We start from the raw sequence: 21,613 nt of genomic DNA, 5'->3' as shown, positions 1-21,613 counted from the left end.
CACCTTCAGAAGAGTTTTGAAAATGTATTATTAAATAAAAAAATCACCATCCTTCACTTGGGCCTATAGGCTAAATAAACATACTGCCTAAAACTTTGTGTTACTGACCCACAATTGAAGAATAAGTATTATCAACTATTTCTAACATTAAACATATTTTTTTATGACTGGTTTTCTGTAACTTTCACAACTTTAGTTTACGCCAATCAAAAAGCAAGTTTTGACAATAATTGGCCTGGACACGCAACGGCCACTCTCTGTGTTATTGTTGCAGGGCAGGAGGAGGGACATTTGCTTTTGGTTAAGAAATCCAGTGAAATAAAACAGTGTGATTGTCTTGTGTTTTCCTCATGTGTGCATTGAATCACTTGATTTATCCCACAGATTAGAATTTCACATTAACCTTTTCATTTCTCATATATGCAGATTTAGAGAGGGGGTCTTATGAGAAGGCGCACGGAGTTAAAGAGGCAGAAATATTTGAGAGTATCGCGGCACATTTCAAAGCATTTTCTGTGCGATATTTGAAAACGGAGTCGTGCGGTGAACGCCTGCGTGTCCCTTTTAAAACAAACCCAGCGCCTGTCAATCACAGCGCATTCCAACCAATCCCAACGCTCCCTTTTTAAAAGCAGGTTTGCCTGCTGTGCTTTTATATTGCACCATGGCCTGTTTCGAAGCATTTTTACTACCACGGTTATTGCCACAAATCAAGAGGGCAAAGTGAACGGCATGGGACTCACACCAACTTTAACGAAATTGAGTTTGGTTCCTACTTCTGCGAAGTTCACGGCCAAGAATTTCACATGCAGATGATATACAAACAAGGGAGAATGGAGACAGAATTTCTAGGTGCATCCTGAGTGCTGAATTGGTTGATTTTGAAAAACTCATAGCCTCAAACTCACAACAAAACATGACAAGCCTTTCGAGGTTTAGTGGCTGCCCTCTCTCTTGCGTCAACCCCGGGGAGAGCAATACTGAACCCAGCGTGGTGCTGCCACCTTTGGCAGGAGAGCACATGGGACACCCCACTGGCAGTTCCTTAAAACTCTGCCCCTCGCACAATTTGCGAGACTACCCCGAGACGAGGTCCAGTGCATATGTTGACCATTCGGTTCCCACTTTTGCAGACTCTGGATACCCCAGCCACCGCTTAGAGCACAGCCCTAGGGGCATTATCATTGGAGCCAATCTCTCTGGAGCCGGCATGCCACCCGTCACTGATCAACTGGCATCAAGAGTGAGCCAACATGGCGGGATTGGAAGGTATCATCGTGACTTTGCTGGCTGCAGAGACAACAGAAGCCATGCTTTTTTCACGAGTTACCAGGAGCAGGCCCACGCCTCCACGGACGCGTCTCGAGACCTCGGCAGCCAGATGATGCTTGGTCTACCTGGCGACCTCCTCACCCGGACTCACCACTATGGCCAAGCTCTTAACCCCAAGGGAAACGGCCAGCAACTTGTCACACAATTCCTGGGTCTCTACAAACCCCTCAACATGGCAATTCAGCGAGGAGGAGGAGGTGATGCTTTCCTCAGGTGCTCCAAACAAACAGTGAAGCACGAGCTGGTGTGCAAGTGGAGTGACGGCCAAGAGGGGGCCGGGAAGCTGCCTTGCTCCAGAGCCTTCGGGTCCATGTATGAACTTGTCACCCATGTGACAGTGGAGCATGTCGGAGGACCCGAGCACTCCGAGTATGTCTGTCACTGGGAGAACTGCGCGAGGGACAGGAAGCCTTTCAAAGCCAAATACAAGCTGGTGAACCACGTTAGAGTGCACACAGGGGAGAAGCCCTTTCCCTGCCCCTTCCACGGCTGTGAGAAAGTGTTTGCACGATCAGAGAACCTCAAGATCCACAAGAGGACCCACACAGGTCAGTTAATAATCACCCACACTATGATGATAATTAAAACAAAAATAAAAACGTATTGCTAACGCTGAAATTGTAATAAAAGTGTTTCATTTGTGAAAAATCTTGCATGAAAATGTATTATTTAATCAACATGTATTTATATATATATATATGTATATATATATTACAGTTTTAAAATTTAAATCCATGTGAGCATATTTTTATTTTCAATATTTGAATGATCGTGAAGTTTGCATATTCTGTCACTTTATGTTCCTCTATCGATTTATATTTTCAAAAGGTTTTTTAAATTGCGGCTAGTTTTAAGGCTCAGTTGTTTTTTCAAATGTGATTTTGGAAATACTTAGTTTCTTGCCGCCTTTGTTTCTGCCTGCTTTTCGAGGAGAAAAAACTGTCCAGACTCCATGCAGAGAACACAGATGTAGTCGTATTATAGTAGAGCAGTTCCAAGCGAGTGTGCAGGCCTGGTGGTTTGGGTGCCTCTCCCACTTCATTCAGGGAAATAAATAAATAAATGCCGGGACACCGGAGAGCTGTGACGTAGCCGTTACGCGGTGTCTGCCTCCCAGGGATTCATCTCCTGTGCTCAGAATCCCTGTAGCAGAGAGAGCTCAGCACACAGGGGGGTAGTGAGATATATATATAAAAAAAAGGTGAGCACACCGATTACCTCGGCAAATAAATAATTATCAGTGTAAACAAAAGTAAAAATAAAATATATTTTATAGGCCTATTCTGGTTTAATTTAAATCACTCTGTGAGGCCTGTTGCTGGTCAGGATGCACTCTACAACTACGTCATGAAATGCATTACGATTTTTAAAGGGTCACTTAGTGGGGCTCTCCCCGCTAGGCCAATTTTAGCACAGAATAATATATTCTTTATAAAGGATTTGCTTTTTGTATTGCATTTCCACACTAGGGAATGAAAACGTGATCTCAGCAAGGGTATTTATCCTGCAATTTGGGCATTTTAATTGAAAGTGTTACAAAAGAAGAAAGTGAATGGCTCTCAGAAAAAAAAAAATAAGTATACATTTATCTGTTTACCACCTTTTAATTGCAGGTTAAACATTTTTGACTAATGAAAGCTTAGAGAATAGAGGCTGAAACGGGCCGCCTATATTGACATTTTTTGATCACACAACTGCACATGCGTAGTCATGTGCTGAGATATATTTTACTTCAGAAGACATATATTAATAATTGTATTTCGTATTACAAAAGCCATTACTCCAATAAGGTGCATGCTTTAATATGATAAGGTAACATAAGCTATTAAAGTTGTATTTATGAGTGCAGCTCTTCCTCATTGCCCGCTACATCACTGTGTGCTTCTGTGCGCAGCTGTGGTGCAAGATCAATTAGCATTGTGATAGCTGCAATTCATTCTTTGCATTCCATTTGAACAAATCTTTGCTTTTGCCGTGACAGGTCCATCATTGTTTATACTACATGTTTAACCACTTGTTCTGTTGATTTAGTCCGTAGCATCGCTTGTTGCGATCAGAACTGCTCAAAAGTTTTGGCAACATGGAACTCTGGAGTTTATAGTGACTCACCGAGAGGTTTTTGCAAAAAAATATTTTGACAATTGGGCTTTTTAAAACCAATCACCAAGGATAAAGGGCCTGAATCTGCTCTGTTTTCCAGAGTCAATGGCTTAAAACTCAAATTCAGATTTTCAGTTGAGTGACGTCTGCTTGTGATTTTTTTTTTTTTTTGTATGTTGGGCAACTTTTCTTACAACCTGGTTAAATAACTTCGCCCACTTGACTTAGCTGTATTAACCTACTATTATCATGTATGATCAGACAGAGCGTGCACAGGGCCCTTAAAGCATTCTCATAACTCGCTGCTATTTCTCTCTCTGCACGTTTAGGTGAAAAACCTTTTAAATGTGAGTTTGAGGGCTGCAACCGGAGGTTTGCGAACAGCAGCGACAGAAAGAAACACTCTCACGTGCACTCCAGCGACAAACCCTACATGTGCAAGGTCAGGGGCTGCGACAAGTGTTACACCCACCCGAGCTCCCTGCGGAAGCACATGAAGCTCCACTGCAACAAGGACCACGTCTCCAAAAGCGGAGACGCGCGTCCTGGAGACATGGGTCACTCTGCGGAGGCCAGGTCAACACGAGTCCCGGATGGAACTCAGGTCAGCTCCCCTCTTCCCCCTACCTCTACTCAAGATGTCCCCCTGTCCCCAGAGAGTCGAGACGAGTCGACCCCGAGGTCACGTTTCCATCACACGTTTGACAGCAGTTTGGACTACTCCGCACACAGGTCACAGCCCCTCTTAGACCCTTTGTTGCTGCAGAGAGGCAGCTACAGGTCCCAGTCCTCCCAGTACCCCTGCGGCCAGACAGGTCACACATTTGCCCAGAGTTCCAGGACTTTCCCCTCCTCTTCTCCCTTTCAGAAAAGTCTTGTGAACGGATGGTACACATGCCACAGTGGCGTGGACAACTTCCAACCAAAGCAGTATAACAACATCCCCTCGCTCTGAGGTCCTGCTCTGACTCAGGCGGACGCATTTTTTGGGCCTATTTTTTCATGTTATACCATATAAACACGCAGCTGTATCTCTATTACTCTGTGTTTTTGTGAATGTTGTATCAGTTATTATGTGACACGTCTCGAGTCATCTTATATTGAAATTGTTGCATTGTGAAATGTAGTGAGCTTAATTTGTTGTTGTGAGGCCTGTCCGGTTGGCTCTGGCTTTAAGCCTGAAGCTCCATCTCTCACATGAGCTATAAGAAACTTAAATGTTTATGCATAATTGTTCGCTGTGTTACATTTTTTATGAAAGATATCTATCATAATTGAGACAAAAAAAAAAGAGATGACAAATCTAATGTAGCCTAAATCTGCGCATTTTGGGACCTCTGAACTTATTAGCTTACTGGAAAATGAAAGGAAATGCTGAATGTATAGCTCTGAGTTTAGGGCTTTTTGTGAATGTAAACCAGATGTAATGTACGTCGGGAAGATAGAGGCATTATTCATGTATGTATGTATGTCCTAAGATTAAATAAATATCTCAAAGATCTTAAATTGAAGACCTAACCTGTCTGCGCAGTGGGCCTGCAGCGTGATTTGTCTGTAATATGACTGCGCATGGCTCACAGGGTTACATTTTTCTCCCTTTTGATTAAGTTCCACTTTTCGACCCCTTTTTTTCACTTCACATTCTTGTTTGTATTATCTGTATTTTTCCCATTTCTGTGCAAAGTAAGCCCAGTGTGAGCACATGCTAGTGTTCGTGATACTATTAAACGCGTTTAATTAGCATACAGTTCTACTGTACATAAGCACATTGTATAATTAATTATGTATTCTATATTTTATTAAAGTGTCTATATTCTCTTTGATCAGGCGTGTGTGGTTAAAACCGTTCAATGCATTTTCATTATGAACTCAAACTTTTCTCTTGTTGTAAATTAATGTATGTCTTTGCAAGCTAATGTCGGTACGACTCGAATCTGGAAGGTAACTTCACTCCGAGGAGGAACACCATGTGATTAAGAATGTCAGTGACCGGCCAGGCCTTTAACACTTTTATTATTTCACTACTTTCATTGAGGTTTATCTTCTGCAAGTGAACGCAAACATGAGGGGGGAAATCCTACATCTGGCCACATTTTCATGTTTATTCTGTAAGTTAACATTCCTCTTTAAGAGCGTCGGCTTCTTCAATCAGATCTTAGTTTTTCTAACTGCGTCATGAGCGCGTGCGTTTCAGGGATACAGGTGTATTCGCCAAAGGGTCACGCGCACTCTTGTCTTTCAATTAGTATGTGCTTTTGCTTCCAATCGAAGTCAAGTTTCGCTTATTTTGTTATATCCAATTAATCTTTTTTTGTATTTCATTTGATTTCTGTCCCTCTGTCAAACATGCATGCATGCCTAAAACGTCTTACCTTGAAAGTAAGCTAGCTCCACACAGAAATAGTACCCAGTAGCCCTGAACAATATTGTATTGTCCGACTTTGGATAACTGAACACTCTATTAATGCGACCCTGATTCTATTCACGCCACAAACAGAACTCTTTTATTTTCTTCATAAAGGTGTCTACATGGAAAGACTGTTGAGCTCCTCTCTTTGATTCTGAGTAAATAGATTTGCAGGATTTCACAGTTTAAAAAATCACAGCTCCTCTCTCAGGGAACAGATATGTGCCATTCTGTTTCATTTGGTAATTGAAAAAAAAAAAAAGTTGAAAAAGTTGTAAAGAGAAAAAAAAAAACTCCAAGAGAGATGTTAGTTTTTCTTTTTTGGATGCACACACTGGTGCAAATAGTTAAATGTTTTCTACGCTTCATCTACTTTCTCTCTGACATATTTGTTCACTGCTTGTTTTTCATACCTTCAGGAATGCAAAATTGAACAAACGCCTCATTATTTGAGGGGGGGGGGGAGGGATAAGCTGTGTTTGAAGCCTATTTTTCCCGGCAGAACTTGAAGTTTCAACACTCATCCTTGTTCAGAGTTAAAACTAATATAGATAGTTATTATTTCCATACAGCTCATTCTCAGCTCTCTCAAAAAATATACACCTCTCTAACAAAATAATTACAGTGATTGAAAACTGAGTGACCAGGCTGAAGTACAGTTAATGGGACATATAATGGTGAGTAGCTAAGAAGATGACAGTGAAGTCTGTCATCGTCCTGCAGTAGACTGATTACTGTGGAGGTCAGATGGGTCACAATTATGATGAATAAGGTAATGGGGGAAGAAAAGCCTCTGCTCCACTGCCAGAAGCAAAAGCTCCCTGCTTTGTACCTGTATGTCAGCATTTTATATCATTAATCATGCCGATGATGACTGCCATTATATATATTCCAATTTGCTCCATACATTTCAAAAGGAAATCAGGTCAAAAGTGCATTCATTTTACATTTCTTTGAAACACATTCGTATAGTGATCTGACAGCTAACTAGCTCTAACAGTGATCTCCTATATTCCAGTGAGAGGATTTGATGGAGGGGAAGTTGTCTAGATGGCTACAAAAACATGGGGTGAAGACTCTATTAGAAGACATTGTCATTTCCCGTGTAAATTGTCTTTATCCACACTAGTTTCTATTTAAGTGTGGAGAACTTTGGTCATCATTCCTTTTATTCTAAAGCTATTTGAATGAAGAAATAAAAGCAAGAAAGGCCTTTAATGACATGTATCCATCCTATACTTTCAAAAATGATAAAAAAAAAAAAAAAAAAAACATTTCTCCAAACAGTTTTTATCCTCCATCATATTTTCAGAGTGAAACATGCAAAGTAAGTGCCTATTTGTAATTGTTCTTGAAATGGTGCAGAGCTATGATGAACTTGTTTACGACTTTTTTTCTGCATGCTGGTTTAAAGTGCAGTACTGACTGTTGCACATAGCACTCATGGGTATGCATCTTAGGGGAGAGTGAGATATTTTTTGATGATGCATTTTGCAAATCCCTCCTGAGTTTGACCGCAGTTAATTTCAGATTCAGATTCAGATTTTTACAAGACATCAACCACTTTGAAAAATGTGAATCATCTTTCTGTTTATTCATTTTCTGCACTTGCTTGTCCTTAAGGGTTACAAGAAGACATTTGACATGTGGCTGGTACATCCTTGACTGTTACTGGTACTGTTTGATAATTGATTTATAAGTAGTGTGAAACAACCTTAGAGTCATCGGTTGATGTTTTAAAAGTAGTGAAGTACCATTTTCTTCAACAAACGTGAGGTGAACTGGTTTGGCTTTGATGGGTCACTGTAGTGATGCAATGACTGGTCAAATGTCTTTCTCTTGTATTGCCACCATTTCAATACACCACAAACAACGACACTGTTCAAACATTAAAATTTTTTTGATGTTGAAACAGTAACAGTGTCATTGTTTTTAATATCATCATTGTTATGGGTTTTCTTCCTCTAGTCTTAATTTCTAAACCCTATGCACCACCACTTTCTCCTCATTTGTCCTTTATTTATCAAAATAATATATGTTTCCTATTAGAAAACATGGAGGTCATGAAATATTATTCCTGCTTAGGCAGCCTCTGTATCTGAACATGGAATAGCTGCTTTCCATAGGGTAACGTCAAAATCATCCATTTCTGATTGCAGTACGAGGTCTTTTTTGTGTGTTTTCGACCAAGCCCTAGTAATATTCCATAATCATTGCCACACCCTCCCCTCCTCCCCGCTGTTGGTAATCACAAATGATTAGACCTCTACTTCCCAGTTTGCCACTTGTGTACCGCCATCTTTACGCTTGTTCTCTCTGCCTGGCAACAAGCGCAGGCGCCATTTTGAAAATCTTCTACATCAATTTAATGTAAATAAATCCATTTCACCTCGGGATCTGTTGGATCGCTATTTTCGCCAGCTCCGTAGATGGTTGTTATGCCATGCTTGGGTGGCACCCCAGCTGTGTACCAGTGGGGTGGGCTGCTTTGTCACACCAGCCCTTTGGTTTTATGCCTCATCATAACCATACGTGACATCTTGCGTAACTTCCACTCGGCGGCTTCTGTACTTTCCTGAGTATAGGCGTTACCGCTCGGGTTGTGTCAGCGTTGACTCTGATCGACTGAATGTGGTTTTAATTGGATCTCTGGCTTTAGCCCCCCCATCCTCCCCAGGTCAGGCCAATGGTTCTGTGGCTCCCCAACCTGCTTTCTTTTCATCCAACCCCTCTGTGCCCCCTCCTCCCCCTTATTTTTCCGCCAGGTCCTCTTGTTCCTGCATCTCATCTATCTCTTCCCCTGCAGCTCCTGGCTATCTTCACCCTCTGTGGCTCCTTCTGATGGCCCCCTAATCTCCGCCAGTGTGCAGCCATGGTCAGTAGGTGTCCTCCACCAGAATCTCCCCTCCAAACATGCATTCAACTTGACTCATATCGGCTTTCCCTTTACTCGGCTGCTTTCTCCATGGAGGACTGCCACCACACATGCTAAACTGGATGCAGCTGCACTGCTGCTTTAATTTTTTTTACTTTCCAGTTGCAGAACAGAAGCTACTGAAGGGTTTGGCATCAAGGCACCAATGATGCTAGGACTGCATAATGAGGGCAACTGTAACAATGAAGAAAGGTTGATTCTAATGTAGAAGATTGAACACTATATAATCCAAATGTCAATAAGATGAAACAGAAGGGAGAAATGAATACATCAGAAAGGTAATCTGTTTCTTGTCTGTGTTAATTTGACAGCTTGACAATTAATAGGCTTCAATACACGCCATCAGAAGCAGGGCTCTTATGTAAGACAATGCAATCTTCATAATTATATGCACGTGTTTGGTGTGTTTACAAATCCAGTGATGTACTTTTTATGATCTTACCAGATTCATCCTTTATATTTCTTCCCAGTCTTAATCTCCGCTGCAGTATTTCAGCGGTGCCAGCCCCCTGTGTAGTCCAGCCTGTACCCAGGCTTATTAAACCGGGCTCCTATTCACTCTCCCCAACGGTCGCTCCTCTGTCAACTTAAGCCCAAGCCCCTCCAACACTCAGCTCTCCAACTATTGTTGTCAAATTCGCCAAAAAACTGAGTTTCGCTCGACAGCCAATACGCAGCAAGATGGCGAGAAAGGCCCCGCCCATCCTCATATCTAATGCATATTTGTCTTTTGATGCAATGCAATCTACCCCTGCGGATGGTTCTCAAAAGGCGTCTTTTTTTCATGTATTATCCATGCCTTACATAACAGATATTTTGACAGTTTTGGATGAGCCAGTCTCTGAGATATCATGCGGGCTTTGAAGGTCTCCTATGAGCTGGTGACACTGTTAATTTTATTGGGGGGGGAAGAGAAAACAACAAATTGAAAGCTCTTAGACATGACCTGCAGAATTTGTTATGGCCTGCTGCAATTGAAAGGAAATTAAATGATATTTTAAAAGTACACATTGCCTAAAATATATGCTTTCAAGGGTTTTAAGGGAGTTGTAGTAGGTCGTGCGGGGTGAGAATATACCTTTAAAGATCTTTCAACTCCTGCAAGCTTCAGGCCTATGAGACGCAATGCCTTCCTTTTAAGGGAATGACCATAACTCTGGTCCGTGTTTTTCTAATCCCTCCTCCAGACCCTTGTCATCAGAGATCAACCAGGCTGAGCCTTAATGTCCTCCGCTTGATGGCAAGGGCAGCTGCTAGCTTTCATGTATGTGAAGAGCCACATGAATATGTTTAAATGTGCACATTTGAGCAGGAATTCATGCCTGCCTTTATCTTCATCTGTGCTCCTTCACAGAATGTGATCTCTGAGAAATGATCAGTTACGTCTTTGAGCCTCTGCGTAATGATTCGCATTTTACAGAATGCATTTGAAGCGTGTGTTAGGAAATGTTAAAAAGGCTTTGATCATGACGCCTAAAGAGCACAATGCCTTAGATTTTACAAAAAAAAACACTAAAAAGAAACTCTAAGTGCCTAAATTTGTCTTTGCTGTCTCTCAAAACTATCACATTTCATTAAAAACAATTTGTTTTCTGTTGCGAGAAACAGCATTAAAATAACACTTTCTTTGTATGATTTCAAAAATCTCTGTCGTTTGAGGTTGAACTTAAAAAAGGGGATCACATTGATCATGGTCCAGGGTGTTTCAAAGCAGTGAGTAATCGCGAGTGTTTAATTTTATCTGTTGCAGTATGCATTGCAAGGCGGCTGTGTAATCAAGCCTGTGAACTCCACATCTGAAGGAAGGATTCTGTTTCTGATCACATGCCTTTTGAAGTCCATCCATTCGCTGAACACGGATGTGTTGACGGGATCAAGCTTGCTCTCCTTGGTATGTGGCCGTCAATTTAATATGTGCTTGACATGATGCTGTATGTAGTTTTTTTTTTTGCTGATTTCTAATGTTTGCAGCAGCTCTAGAGTCCTATATTAAAGGCTGTGAGTGAGGACGACGGCGATCTCACTGTTAACCTTCAGCGTTACAAGAACACCCCAGGGCCTAACTCCACAATGATGGATGTAGGGTAGTGGGGGTTAAAGGGGCCCCCCACACAACCTAGGAATTCCCCTTGGGCCTTTTCAATTACAGTTAAACCAAGCTCCACACTGTGATGATATGTTGCTTTAAGGCTCTGACATTAATGGAGGCGACAAATGTAATTTGGTGTTGTGTGTGTGACCCTAAAGTGCATGACACATGGCAACAGGAAGAAGTGATGGGCAACCTATTGTTGCTTTATTAATTTACAGTCATCAATAAAGAATCTAAATTGGCCAAAGTGTCATTAAGGTCCCTTTGAGGTTAAAGACCTGTTGAGGGAAGTATTTGATCATTAGCTACGAGCTAACAAAAGCACAAGGTGCACGCGAGAGAATAATTTGCCCCTAACTTGTCTTTGAGGAGCACAGGTGCAGGATTTAAAAGAGGCAAAGGAAAATAATAGATTGTCTTTTTTTACATTTTTCATAATCAATAAGACAGTCTTTAATGGACCAATACTATGATATGCTAATAGAATGTGCAATGTGTGTGTCTGTGTAGCTGTGTATGCAGGTGCTTGTGCACATTTACCATCAAAACCAGCTGCAGTCATTTTGTCCTCGGATCAGTGCTTTGCCAGTCTCACTGCTGACTTATAATCCTGTGAAGTTTGCACCTTCCACAGATGACTTTCAAAAAGAACAGGGCAGCACTGACTGCATCTATTTTAGTCCGCAGGGAATAATGCAGCGTTCTGAGTATCAGGAAAGAGCCAGGGGATCGAAGATCCATCCTTTACGCACCAACAGGGTGTTATAGTGTTATGTCTACTGTATTTCCTTCAGGTCCATTATAAAAGTAGGATCTGCATTGCTGAGGTAATTAGCATGTGTCCTCTGTGCCGGTGTCTGATAGATTATGTGGACTGCTGCTGTTGTGAGTGACATTGAATTTCTTTGGTTATGTAATTGACATATTTATGCAATCCATCTGTGTAACTGGGGTGTGCTCAGAAATATGAATCTGAAACAAAACAGAACATTCCCTTGGAAATGCAATGTCTTCAATACAACAAAAACACAACCCCCACCCTGCTTTGAAAGATAAATCAACTAGCCAAAGAAGTTGGATTTCTGAACATAAGTTAAGAGGAAGGAAGAGTTAACGGCAGAATAGTGACTTTTTTTTGTGCAACTGGACGATATACAAAACTTTAAAGAGCACCAGCAGCACTAAGCTATAAATAAATCACTTAAAACCATGCATGTACTGTATTTTGACTTGTATTATTCCCACTTGATCAAACATATAATTAACTATGCTCTGTACATTAACTTAATTCAGAATGTATCACGTCTGAGGGGCCATGAATAATGCCAAGGAGCCAAACAGGGGGGAAAGAAGCCACTCCCTTTCTGCAGCTTAGTACCAAACTAGCTGTACCAAATAAGTACCAAACTGTGCTTTGTCTCTGCATGGGTTTTGAAATGTTGTACATATACTTCCTTTAATCAACACACTAAGTAAAGATAACAGCCAGTAACATAAAAATGGATCAGGAGCCAACGTGGGCTGTTGGTTATGCACCCGCATGTGAACACAATGCCTGAGGCGACGCGAAGGCACTGACATAATTATCTAAACATGTTTTATTATTCATCTCCTTAATAAATAGGCCTTGCTGCTCTTTAAGTATACTGTAAAATCCATCAACCAGGAAGCATGTACATTGCATTAGATCAAATCCATTTACTACAAATCTGATCTAAGGTATTTATTGATTCTGTTTTTATAAGTTCAGTTCAATTAGTGGGTAGCAAAGATGGAGGCTAATAAATGTCTTTATTGTCCTCTGAGAAAGCCAGATGTTGGGGGTTGCAGTAGGAATGTGTGTGTGTGTGTTTGTCTCCTCCAAAGTTAAAATGAAACCTAGGCCACAGCAGCATGGACGACTGAAGTCCCCGTGTATTCCAGCTCACGGATCACACGAGTTTTGAAAGACTGCTCTTTGATCATTTCCATTTCTAAAATCAGACCCTTTGAACATTTTCAAGTCACTTGTGCTTTTATTTATAAAGCCTATTTAGACAATCAAGGGGTTGAAAATAATTAGGCTTGCATGCACATGAGTGTGGACATGTATTCTCTTTCAATCAGTTAAAAACCAGCTCTGTTAATTAAACTTCTGAGCTGTTGCTCTGCCCAAATAATTTTCTTATTAGCTTCTGCATTCCTCAGATCTGTTGTCAGCGGAGCATATTTTCTTTCTGTAGCTCCTTTCTGTTCTTTTTTTCTCTCCCAGAAATCCCACTGACCCATATAGTTGATCTCATTTTTGAAGCGTATAATATAGATTCCGAGTTAAGAGAACGCACGCTCTATTATTAGTCCCATTTGAGCTGCACAGCCTTCTTCTAGGTGCTGCTGAATTCCCTGAGTGAAGGCATTACCATCTCATTTGGGTAAGGGTGAGATTACCTCATGCAACTGAGCTGTTTCATCACAGGAAAAAAAAAAAGTGCTGCGGAGCCAAGCCGTCGCTGCTGACTGTTTATACAGGCTGCTGCAGGGAGAGACGTTCCAGATGCATTTCACAAACATCACACATGACAACTTGTGATTGCACCTTTACTGATGTTTCCCCTGAAAGGTCTCTCGCTAACAACAACATCCTATTGATCCTCAGCACCATTTTAACAACTTCCTCACACCCTGTCTCACACATACACACCTGAGTGGGTATGGATTGAAAACGTTAGCAGTTAGCGGCTAGCTTTGCCAACACAACATGTCAATTAGGCTCCATCATGGTGGGATCGGGTTAAAATCAGTTGTGTAAATGACATCTCTGTCAATGCTGAATTAATATGCAATACTGGCATTTTTATGCCGATTAAAAGGCTGTGACGAGCTATCACAACAAGAAATAGACTACTTGGATTAAAATAATGCTTTTAATTGGATAGATGAAAGGAGCAATTAGTTGCAGTTGGTTAAGTTCTTTTTTTTCCCAAATCAGCCTGTCCTCATTTATTTGAAAAGGAGTAAAATAATTGCACATTTTAACATTTCTTGTGTGTCTTACTTCAGAAGTACCATTCTCGTCTTTTGAGTTCTTAATTTACACTCAGTGGCCACTTTGATTTTTGCCACTTCTGAACATTGTATCACAATTCAGTAAAAACCGATCTGCCAGAAGTTCTACCTTCAAAAGGTTGTTTTTTGTTGGTTATTTGAACATTTGGTTGTATGTTCATTACTAAGGTCTTAGTGAATGGTGTTATGGTTTAAAGGTGTGTCCTCTTATAAAGCACCATCACCGGTAACACCTGTAATGTGAAAAATGAAGCCCAAATCTAAAAATCCCAAACATAATAGACAACGTAAAAGTCGAAGTTATGGTAGTACAGCTGTACTGGATTTCAATAGATTGAGCAGGTGTATATTTACTCGGATTGATATGAAAGACCTCCCTGTGTGCAGGAAAAGTGAGAAGGTGAACCAACATTAGCCCATCACAAAGTTTTACCTGCAAGGCCCACTTTGTTTGATTTTCTAGTAAATTGACTAAAACTGATGCAGTCAAGTACCAAAACAGTAAAGGCACCGCTGTACGTCTATTAACCTTTTTGAAATGACAGAATTTAATCTAAAGAAAACTAGTCATTTACTTAAGTTGTTGTGACAGAGGAAGAAAGCTGTATATGTGTTTGGGAACTTTAATGCCAATTTGACACAATTTGACACAATTTTTAGCATTTAGAGCAACATATACACGAGTACTTTAAAAGTACTTTGAAATACATCTCAGTGCTGCTGCAGATGTGATATTTTGAAGTCTTACATTTTGATGTGATTAGTAGAGTTTTTGCCAACAACCACAGCTCTCTTGTAGCCTGTTTGACTAGAACTGTGTTTTACTATGTTTATGTTTTCTGTTTATTTGAGGATTTTATACTACAAGACTATAGGATTAGTTTTGTTAGGAATCGAAAAAAACTCACGGTAGTACACCAACTCTAAAGTGTGTTGTTATGCCTTTATTGTAGAGACAGGACAGTGGATAGCGCCAGAAATTGGTGAGGCAGAGTGGGTAATGAAATGCTGAAAAAGGAGCCACAGGTCAGATTAAAACCCAGGCTGTACGATTGGAGGACTTCAGCCTCTGTACATGGGGCACACAAACTAACCGCTAGACCACCAGCACCCCATAAACCTGTTTTTAAAAGATTGCTTATGTCAAATGGATGCTAGGTAAGGGGGCTTAAAGTATAATTATTGTAACTTTATAATCAGATGGGGGGTTTGTGGTGCTGCTTGATTGTGTTGTAATGTTTTTTTTTTCTGTGTCCCTAATGATAGATAGTGTATGAATTTGACTTGACTGAATTGCATTCTTTTACAAACACCTAGGTATGCAACACAGCTCAACAGCACTACAAAGCAATGCCACAAAAATGACCCTAACGATGCATCAGCGTCTCTTTAAAGAGTTTCATCAGAAAAAGGATTTTGTGGAAAGCACTCAGCCTGACAGAAAAAGAGCCGAACTTGTACAAAGTACTGTAGATAAACAACCGCTCCTCAGTTTCTCTCTTTTATCCTGGTTTGTGGACAGAAAAAGAAACTTTCTTCCCGCCTGTTTGCCACCCCCCTGCTCAGTCAATACATGTTACATCTGTAAGGTTTATTCTGTACATTTGTAGCCTTGAGGCTCTTATTTTACCCGGTGTCGAATGGATGATGTGGTAGCTGCTGGAGTCTGAGAAGCAGGGCTGCTGTGCACTGTTAAAGGATAAGTTTCCTGTTTTTGGGAAAGGGGCTGAGATGACCAGTAGTGTCGATCTTTTATTGCACCAACCTTACTCATCAGTCAGAACTCAAAGCTTTGACAGTTTCTAACATTAAAGGGCTGCTGCTGGCGTGTCCTGTGCCAAGAGGCGTCTTTCTGCTGAGCATATTAATATACTGTAGGTCACAAGGAGGCTCATCACTGATAATGAAGGGAAGGATAGATACTCGTGAGCCACACCAGGCACGCTTCCAGTCAATATTCATACTGGAACATACAGCCATCAAAGACAGAGCAGGCCAAAGTGGACCACTGGTATGACTGAAGTGGTGTGAGGCATTTCTTTTTAATCAAGCAAAAGTTTTCAGCTGAAGAATTTTATAAAAACAAGCCACATGCAGTAAAAAAAGAGACAACATGAGAAATGTTGGAGCTTACATAGTTAGGTTTCTTCCTATACAAGCAGATTATTTGTTAAAAAACTAAACTGTTCTTATTGTTGCTCGACTGTTTGCACGTTGCCTAAAGGCCTGCAAACATATTTCCGTTACTGGCTCATTTGGAGCTTCAGCTTCAAAATAGAAAAAGAAGAAAATCCACTAGAAGTAACCCGGATGTCACAGCTGCCAATTGCGTGCTGCTTTAAGGAAAAAAAAAAAAAAAAAACTTTTCATCCTGATTCCACTCATCTGTGTTTAGGTGTGTTCACCATGCTTCTCTCCACCCTCTTTGGGATTTTGATTCAGGCAAGATGTCTGCTTATCTTCAGCTGAGCCTCTTTAGCATTCAAGTCGTGTCATTAAAATCTCAAGGAAGTCGGGTTAACGTTCAAGCTAACTGCTGTAACTCTCTTTGATCTCGCTGCTCTAATCGCACATTAATAGTCACATTAATTTGAATGTAATTTACACCATCTTGGTAAGATTAATCACATTCAATCAACTTTTGAGGGTGTTTTTGGTATTTTGATTTAAATCCATTTCAGAAGTAAAATTCCTAAATTGCATGTTTATTCGCGTTGCATGTGTCATTTTGATTTGATTTTATTTAAAGAGTGCTATTTTCAGCTGTTACAAAGATCCTCTCTATCAGTGGTACTGGACATGCTGCTTATCAGACGGGATCAAGCAAAGTCCGTTCATCCCTTTGAATTAAACAGCTACTGCTTCTTCAGAGCATCACCACCCGACTACTGCTGCTGCTTTTCAACATGCATCTCCTCTCATATTTTAAATGAAGCCACACAACAAATCCCCAGTTGGAGAACAAATGTGCAACCTAACATGCATGTTTCATGATGTCAGTAACAAGACATTCTGAGTTGGCGGCATGTCTCCACTAATGTAGTTTAAGCCTAGCCCTGCATTTAGAGTATCTTAATTCTTATGCACAGACTGTGATTTAGCCTTTTTGTGTGTACTGAGACATGTTTATGAGCTAATAGGCCTTTGTTAGCAGTTCTCTATTTATTTAATACAATTGTAGTGTGAACAGAAGGAATAATAAACAGGCTGACTAAACATACGATTCTTCTTTGGGGCTGAGAAAACCCTGTGTAAGGACACAAAAGGGGGACGTTTCCACCGCGGAAAGTAAATTCTTTTGAAGTGGAACTAATCATCTGAGGGATGGTTCTCGTTGTCCTAACAACGCAGCTGAATTGGAATGAGCCTCCTTTTTTGTGGAAGATATGTTTTCTTTTTTTCATTCAGAACTGATGATGATAGTAGTTTCACGCCCTGTCCACCCACATTGTCCGTCCGAACCTCTTTGCAGATAAGTCTTTACTCGGAGACGCCGAACACACGGCGGGTGACTCTTGGTCTGTGACGTCAGCCTCTCGCCTCTGTCTTCCAGTCTTTACGCTTTTTAATGCCGTTAGAATGAAAAGGGAATCTCAGAGCAAATCCTCTCCAATAACAGTGCTTTCTGAGACTGTGAAAAGATCAAGACTTTTAAAGTACTCCTATATCATAATGTACCAGTCACACTTTACATAATGCTTGTCATAGATGTATGGTATGGGTTGCTTTTTAACAAAAATAAAAGTTAAATGTGTACATTATGTTAAATGTTATGTTGTTTTTCTTACAACAGTTTAGAAATGTGTCTGGATAAATTCTGATAGAGTGTCTTTAAGTCTCATGTTTGTTTCTTTAAAAAAAATAAAAAATAGAATAGCTTAAACAAAGCTACTGTCTCTACTGTTAAAGGGATGCTGCCATTTGTACACAGTTCCTTGTGGGGAAAAAAACACTAAGCCTATCTCTCTCTAAAATTTTTTTTTTCTTTTCTTTAAATGAACTTCAAATAAGTACCACCAAAAACTGTAAAGACCTGTTGATGTTTTTGTATATTGAATGTGAAAACAACGTCTTGTTCAGTCATTAGATAACTTAGACAGGTTTAATACATGCCTACATGTCCTTATCTCTAGCTCTAAAAGGTTGCAGCAAAGTGAATGCAGGAGCCTGCCTTCAATGTTCTCCTCACTAAAGATAGTAAATCCCATTTACAATCTTAGTAAGCAATTATGGGCTGGAATGATGAGTCCTCTGATTGACTGTGTCGCCTCCTTTGTCTCAAGCTGTTAGGTCCAGCTCCTGCCCGATGTGTCTCCTCTGTGTACGCCCTCGGGGAATGTAGAAAGGTAACGTTGGCCGTCTGACCTCAGACCGAGAGAATTCCAATCTCTCAGCGTTACTAAATCTTTATCTTCACACGGGCTGTATAGCTTCGCCTCTCTGGAGTTATAAACTGTCGGCCTTTCTGCTAGTCCCATAGTCATCCAGCCGTTTTATTGTCTCAGTGGGGGTACAGAGTTCAGGCAGCAGTCATCCCCAAAACAGAGGTGAACTGTTTAGGGAAGCGTCTACAGGGCTACTGTGCTAACTTATCATTCAGACCTGTCAAGGCTTTGAAGCAGAACACACACACACACAACAAACTTATAATTTTAAGTGGTGCAGAAAAATAAATTAAAGCTTTATGTGTATTTTATTGTTGACATGTTATGTCAATTTGATAGAATTTATATCACAACCCTGGAAACTGTCCATTGAAATCAAAACATTAGTGGATGGAATATCAAAAAAGTCTAAATTTCCTTAGTTAGCATTAATGATCATCAGATCAGGCCCTACATCAACTTTAAACAGATCCTTTCAAGGCTTTTATAGTTCAATTTCCATGCTTGTTATGTATGCAACTTCTGATGGCTACAAAAGTCTTTATTATTCATCAATTCTTTCAAGATGATTTATTGATTGCGTTAGCTCTTTGCAGAAAAAGGAAACAACGAACAATAGTTTTCAGATAAATATTGTATTGTAAAATAGTAAAAAAATTCAAAAATAGTTTAATCAACCAAGTTTCCGAGCCCTACTGAGTAGCAGCCTGCCGCCAGTTAAGTCATGAGTGCAGCCAGAGATTTGGCAAACTAAGTGGACCAGATATGAGTCTGTGTTGATCGTGAATTATACCACTGAGGGGTAGGTGGCCGCCAAATGAAACAAAGTCATTCTCAATCAAAAACTAATTCAAGTTCTTTTCAGTGATAAATCAGCTTCAGCTAAAGCACCTGTTTTCATGCACACCAGTCAAAGTGTGGATCAAGTTGTGCATGGCCGATGTACAAAGATATATCTGTATTGGCTTCTGTGCTTTCTTCAACACACAAATACGATAACTTTTTGTAGAATCGAGAATGCGATTAAGAATATCAAACTATCCAGCAGAGCCCTCGTGGACTCCATCGTTTACAATACTTTACAGTACATTTTGTCTGTGAGATGTAACATAGCATCACAGCTTGCTAAACGGACAGCGGTTTCACCAGACCTTATTGACTTGTAAAACATTGTTTATTATTGTTTAATCCAGTATTTGTTCAAGAAAGCAGCATCCTCGGTACCTTTGCATTATCATATTGGTGCAAAATCAGTTCTTAAACCAAAGACTTATTCTCACCTTATCTAGAAAGTTCACTGTATCGATTGCCATATTGGTAATTATTCCTCTAAAATCCATATCCATATCTTTCTAAAAAAAAAAAAAAACATGTTGGGAAAGCTAGAATAAACACTTGTCATGCAGGATTTGGGAGCAAAGAGTAAACATTTCTGAAACAGGAATGGATATCTGGTTGCTGTGAAGGGAGAGGACAAACCCTCCTCCTCAGCTGTGGACAAAGATATTTAGATGTTGAATCTGTTTTGTCATGTCACTGTCTGCCTTCTGAACACTGCCTGCTCTCTGCTCTAGCACACATATTGAATTAAGCAGGTTATGGCAGGACACAGCAACTAAGCTGGCACACTTGAATGTAGGCCATTTTTTACTTCTTTCTGAAGAAATACAACCCTTCGGAGGATACAAGCTCAAAGAACCTAATTTCCTCTTTACATCTAGAAATTGCCTCTTTAAGAGCTCATTGGAAAGAAACCGTAGCCCACGCCCAACTTGGATGAAGAGGCTGATGTCCTAGAAATGCAAAGTGGCTTGCAATAGCAATGTCCAGGAATCCGTTTCCTTAACAGAGCGATTGATCATGTTGTGTTGTATTATCCTTGCATCTTCCAAGTATCCCTTGGCTTGCTTTGTCATTTTTACATGCCATGCGGTAGCTGGTTGCCATTGTCATCATGGCAGACTGGGAGCCCGGGAGAGGACGCCAGTGCTGTGCCAGTTGGCTCAAGTAGTGAAAACACAAGGCAGACACAGCACGATTCTAATCTTCATCGTTCCAGACACGAAGGTCACTTCTGTGGCGATTGCAGTTTTTACGTGTCCCATTAGTCACAAGACAGAATCAATATAACTAACAAACCTATCTTTAAATCAATTGGCATCCGACCACAACTCTACCTGCTTTTTAATTTGTTTATTTAGCCGAGTAAAATTCAAGATTTAGCCCTATAGACTATTAAAATCTGGATTTTCCTCTCAAATTAAGTGGGAAAGATTGAGGTCAAGTTATCCATGCATGTTGTGTTCAGTGTTATGTAACACTTGGAGAGCAAGAGCCACTCCATTGACCAAGTAACCAGGAATTTAACATGTCCATTATATGTATACATACGGTGAGGAATGAGTTTATTTAGTTGCATATGAAACTTGTATTTGTCTTGCATTTCCCTTGTATTTATTTATACTTGTATTATAATACAATAACAGTTTGTAGAGATAGTTGGAATGTGGGTTAATGAGAGTCTTGCCATGATTTTTCAATTAATGAGTAAAAACTATTCCCCTTTCAGTTAAAAACCAAACATATGCCGAGTTCTTTTTTACTGCGCCACATTTACTGTAGCGTACAACAAATAAAACAGTGTGCATCCTCCCTTATTGTATAGCTTTATCAGTTTTCCTGCTGCTCTCCAGCCTGTGCACCTATCCTCCTGGTGGTGCTTTGCACGGTAGACAATAGTCCTGCAAATATCAGGGGCCAAGTCATTATCTGCTGCTCAGCAGGTGTAGACATTATTGGAGTGTTGAACTAATGATATGTAATGAGCTCTCTGTGACACATGTCTAGCCACCCTTACTATCTTGGGGCCCATTAATACATAGCAGCATTGTAATTAGCTTCGTTGGTGAAGCCAAAGCTGGGCATATAAATATATCAAACTATATTTAAGTTGTTTACATGCTGTGTGTTAGTGCACTGGGCCAAAACTGTATTAATCCTGCTTTTACAGCTATTTGGTGGTTGTGCATCAACATGGCAATGCTTAAGCACTGATATTATACACAGTGTTCAATCTACTGACAAGTGCCTTTTTGAAAAGTGTGCATGTGTAATTTCCTGTACCAACTTTTCTTTTTTAAACAAACACCAATGAAATGATGCCATGACTAACAGAGGGATGAGTCAGTTTTTGTACTCTGTAAATGGAAAGCCCAGGACACAAATACATGGCTGTCTTAAAAATTTATATTGGAAATGGTTTTGATGTTGTACCCCACTGCAAACACTTTCAGCCTTCTGCAGGTCTCCTAGCAACT

The 21,613-nt window shown here is 40.3% G+C and overlaps 1 protein-coding gene and 1 long non-coding RNA gene across 5 annotated transcripts in view; both read left to right on the top strand.

Annotated features, from left to right (window-relative positions):
* LOC109985499 (uncharacterized) overlaps nt 1-21,613 on the top strand; it is a 98,354-nt gene that overhangs the window by 66,716 nt on the left and 10,025 nt on the right. For all 4 annotated transcript variants that reach the window (XR_010666882.1, XR_002278025.2, XR_002278024.2 and 1 more), the window contains exons 3-4: nt 8,605-8,714; nt 10,525-10,665. This is a non-coding gene — a long non-coding RNA (uncharacterized lncRNA). The remainder of the gene's footprint in view (nt 1-8,604; nt 8,715-10,524; nt 10,666-21,613) is intronic.
* On the top strand, nt 682-5,255 carry zic6 (zic family member 6). The gene is made up of 2 exons (XM_020635855.2): nt 682-1,880; nt 3,762-5,255. The coding sequence occupies exons 1-2, from the start codon at nt 917-919 to the stop codon at nt 4,385-4,387; spliced, it is 1,590 nt and encodes a 529-aa protein (XP_020491511.1). The 5' UTR covers nt 682-916; the 3' UTR covers nt 4,388-5,255.

This window comes from Labrus bergylta, chromosome 9, assembly GCF_963930695.1.
Source record: "Labrus bergylta chromosome 9, fLabBer1.1, whole genome shotgun sequence".
Classification (NCBI taxonomy): domain Eukaryota; kingdom Metazoa; phylum Chordata; class Actinopteri; order Labriformes; family Labridae; genus Labrus; species Labrus bergylta.
Note: the sequence above shows the minus strand (reverse complement) of the source record. Positions and strands in the feature narration are given on the sequence as shown.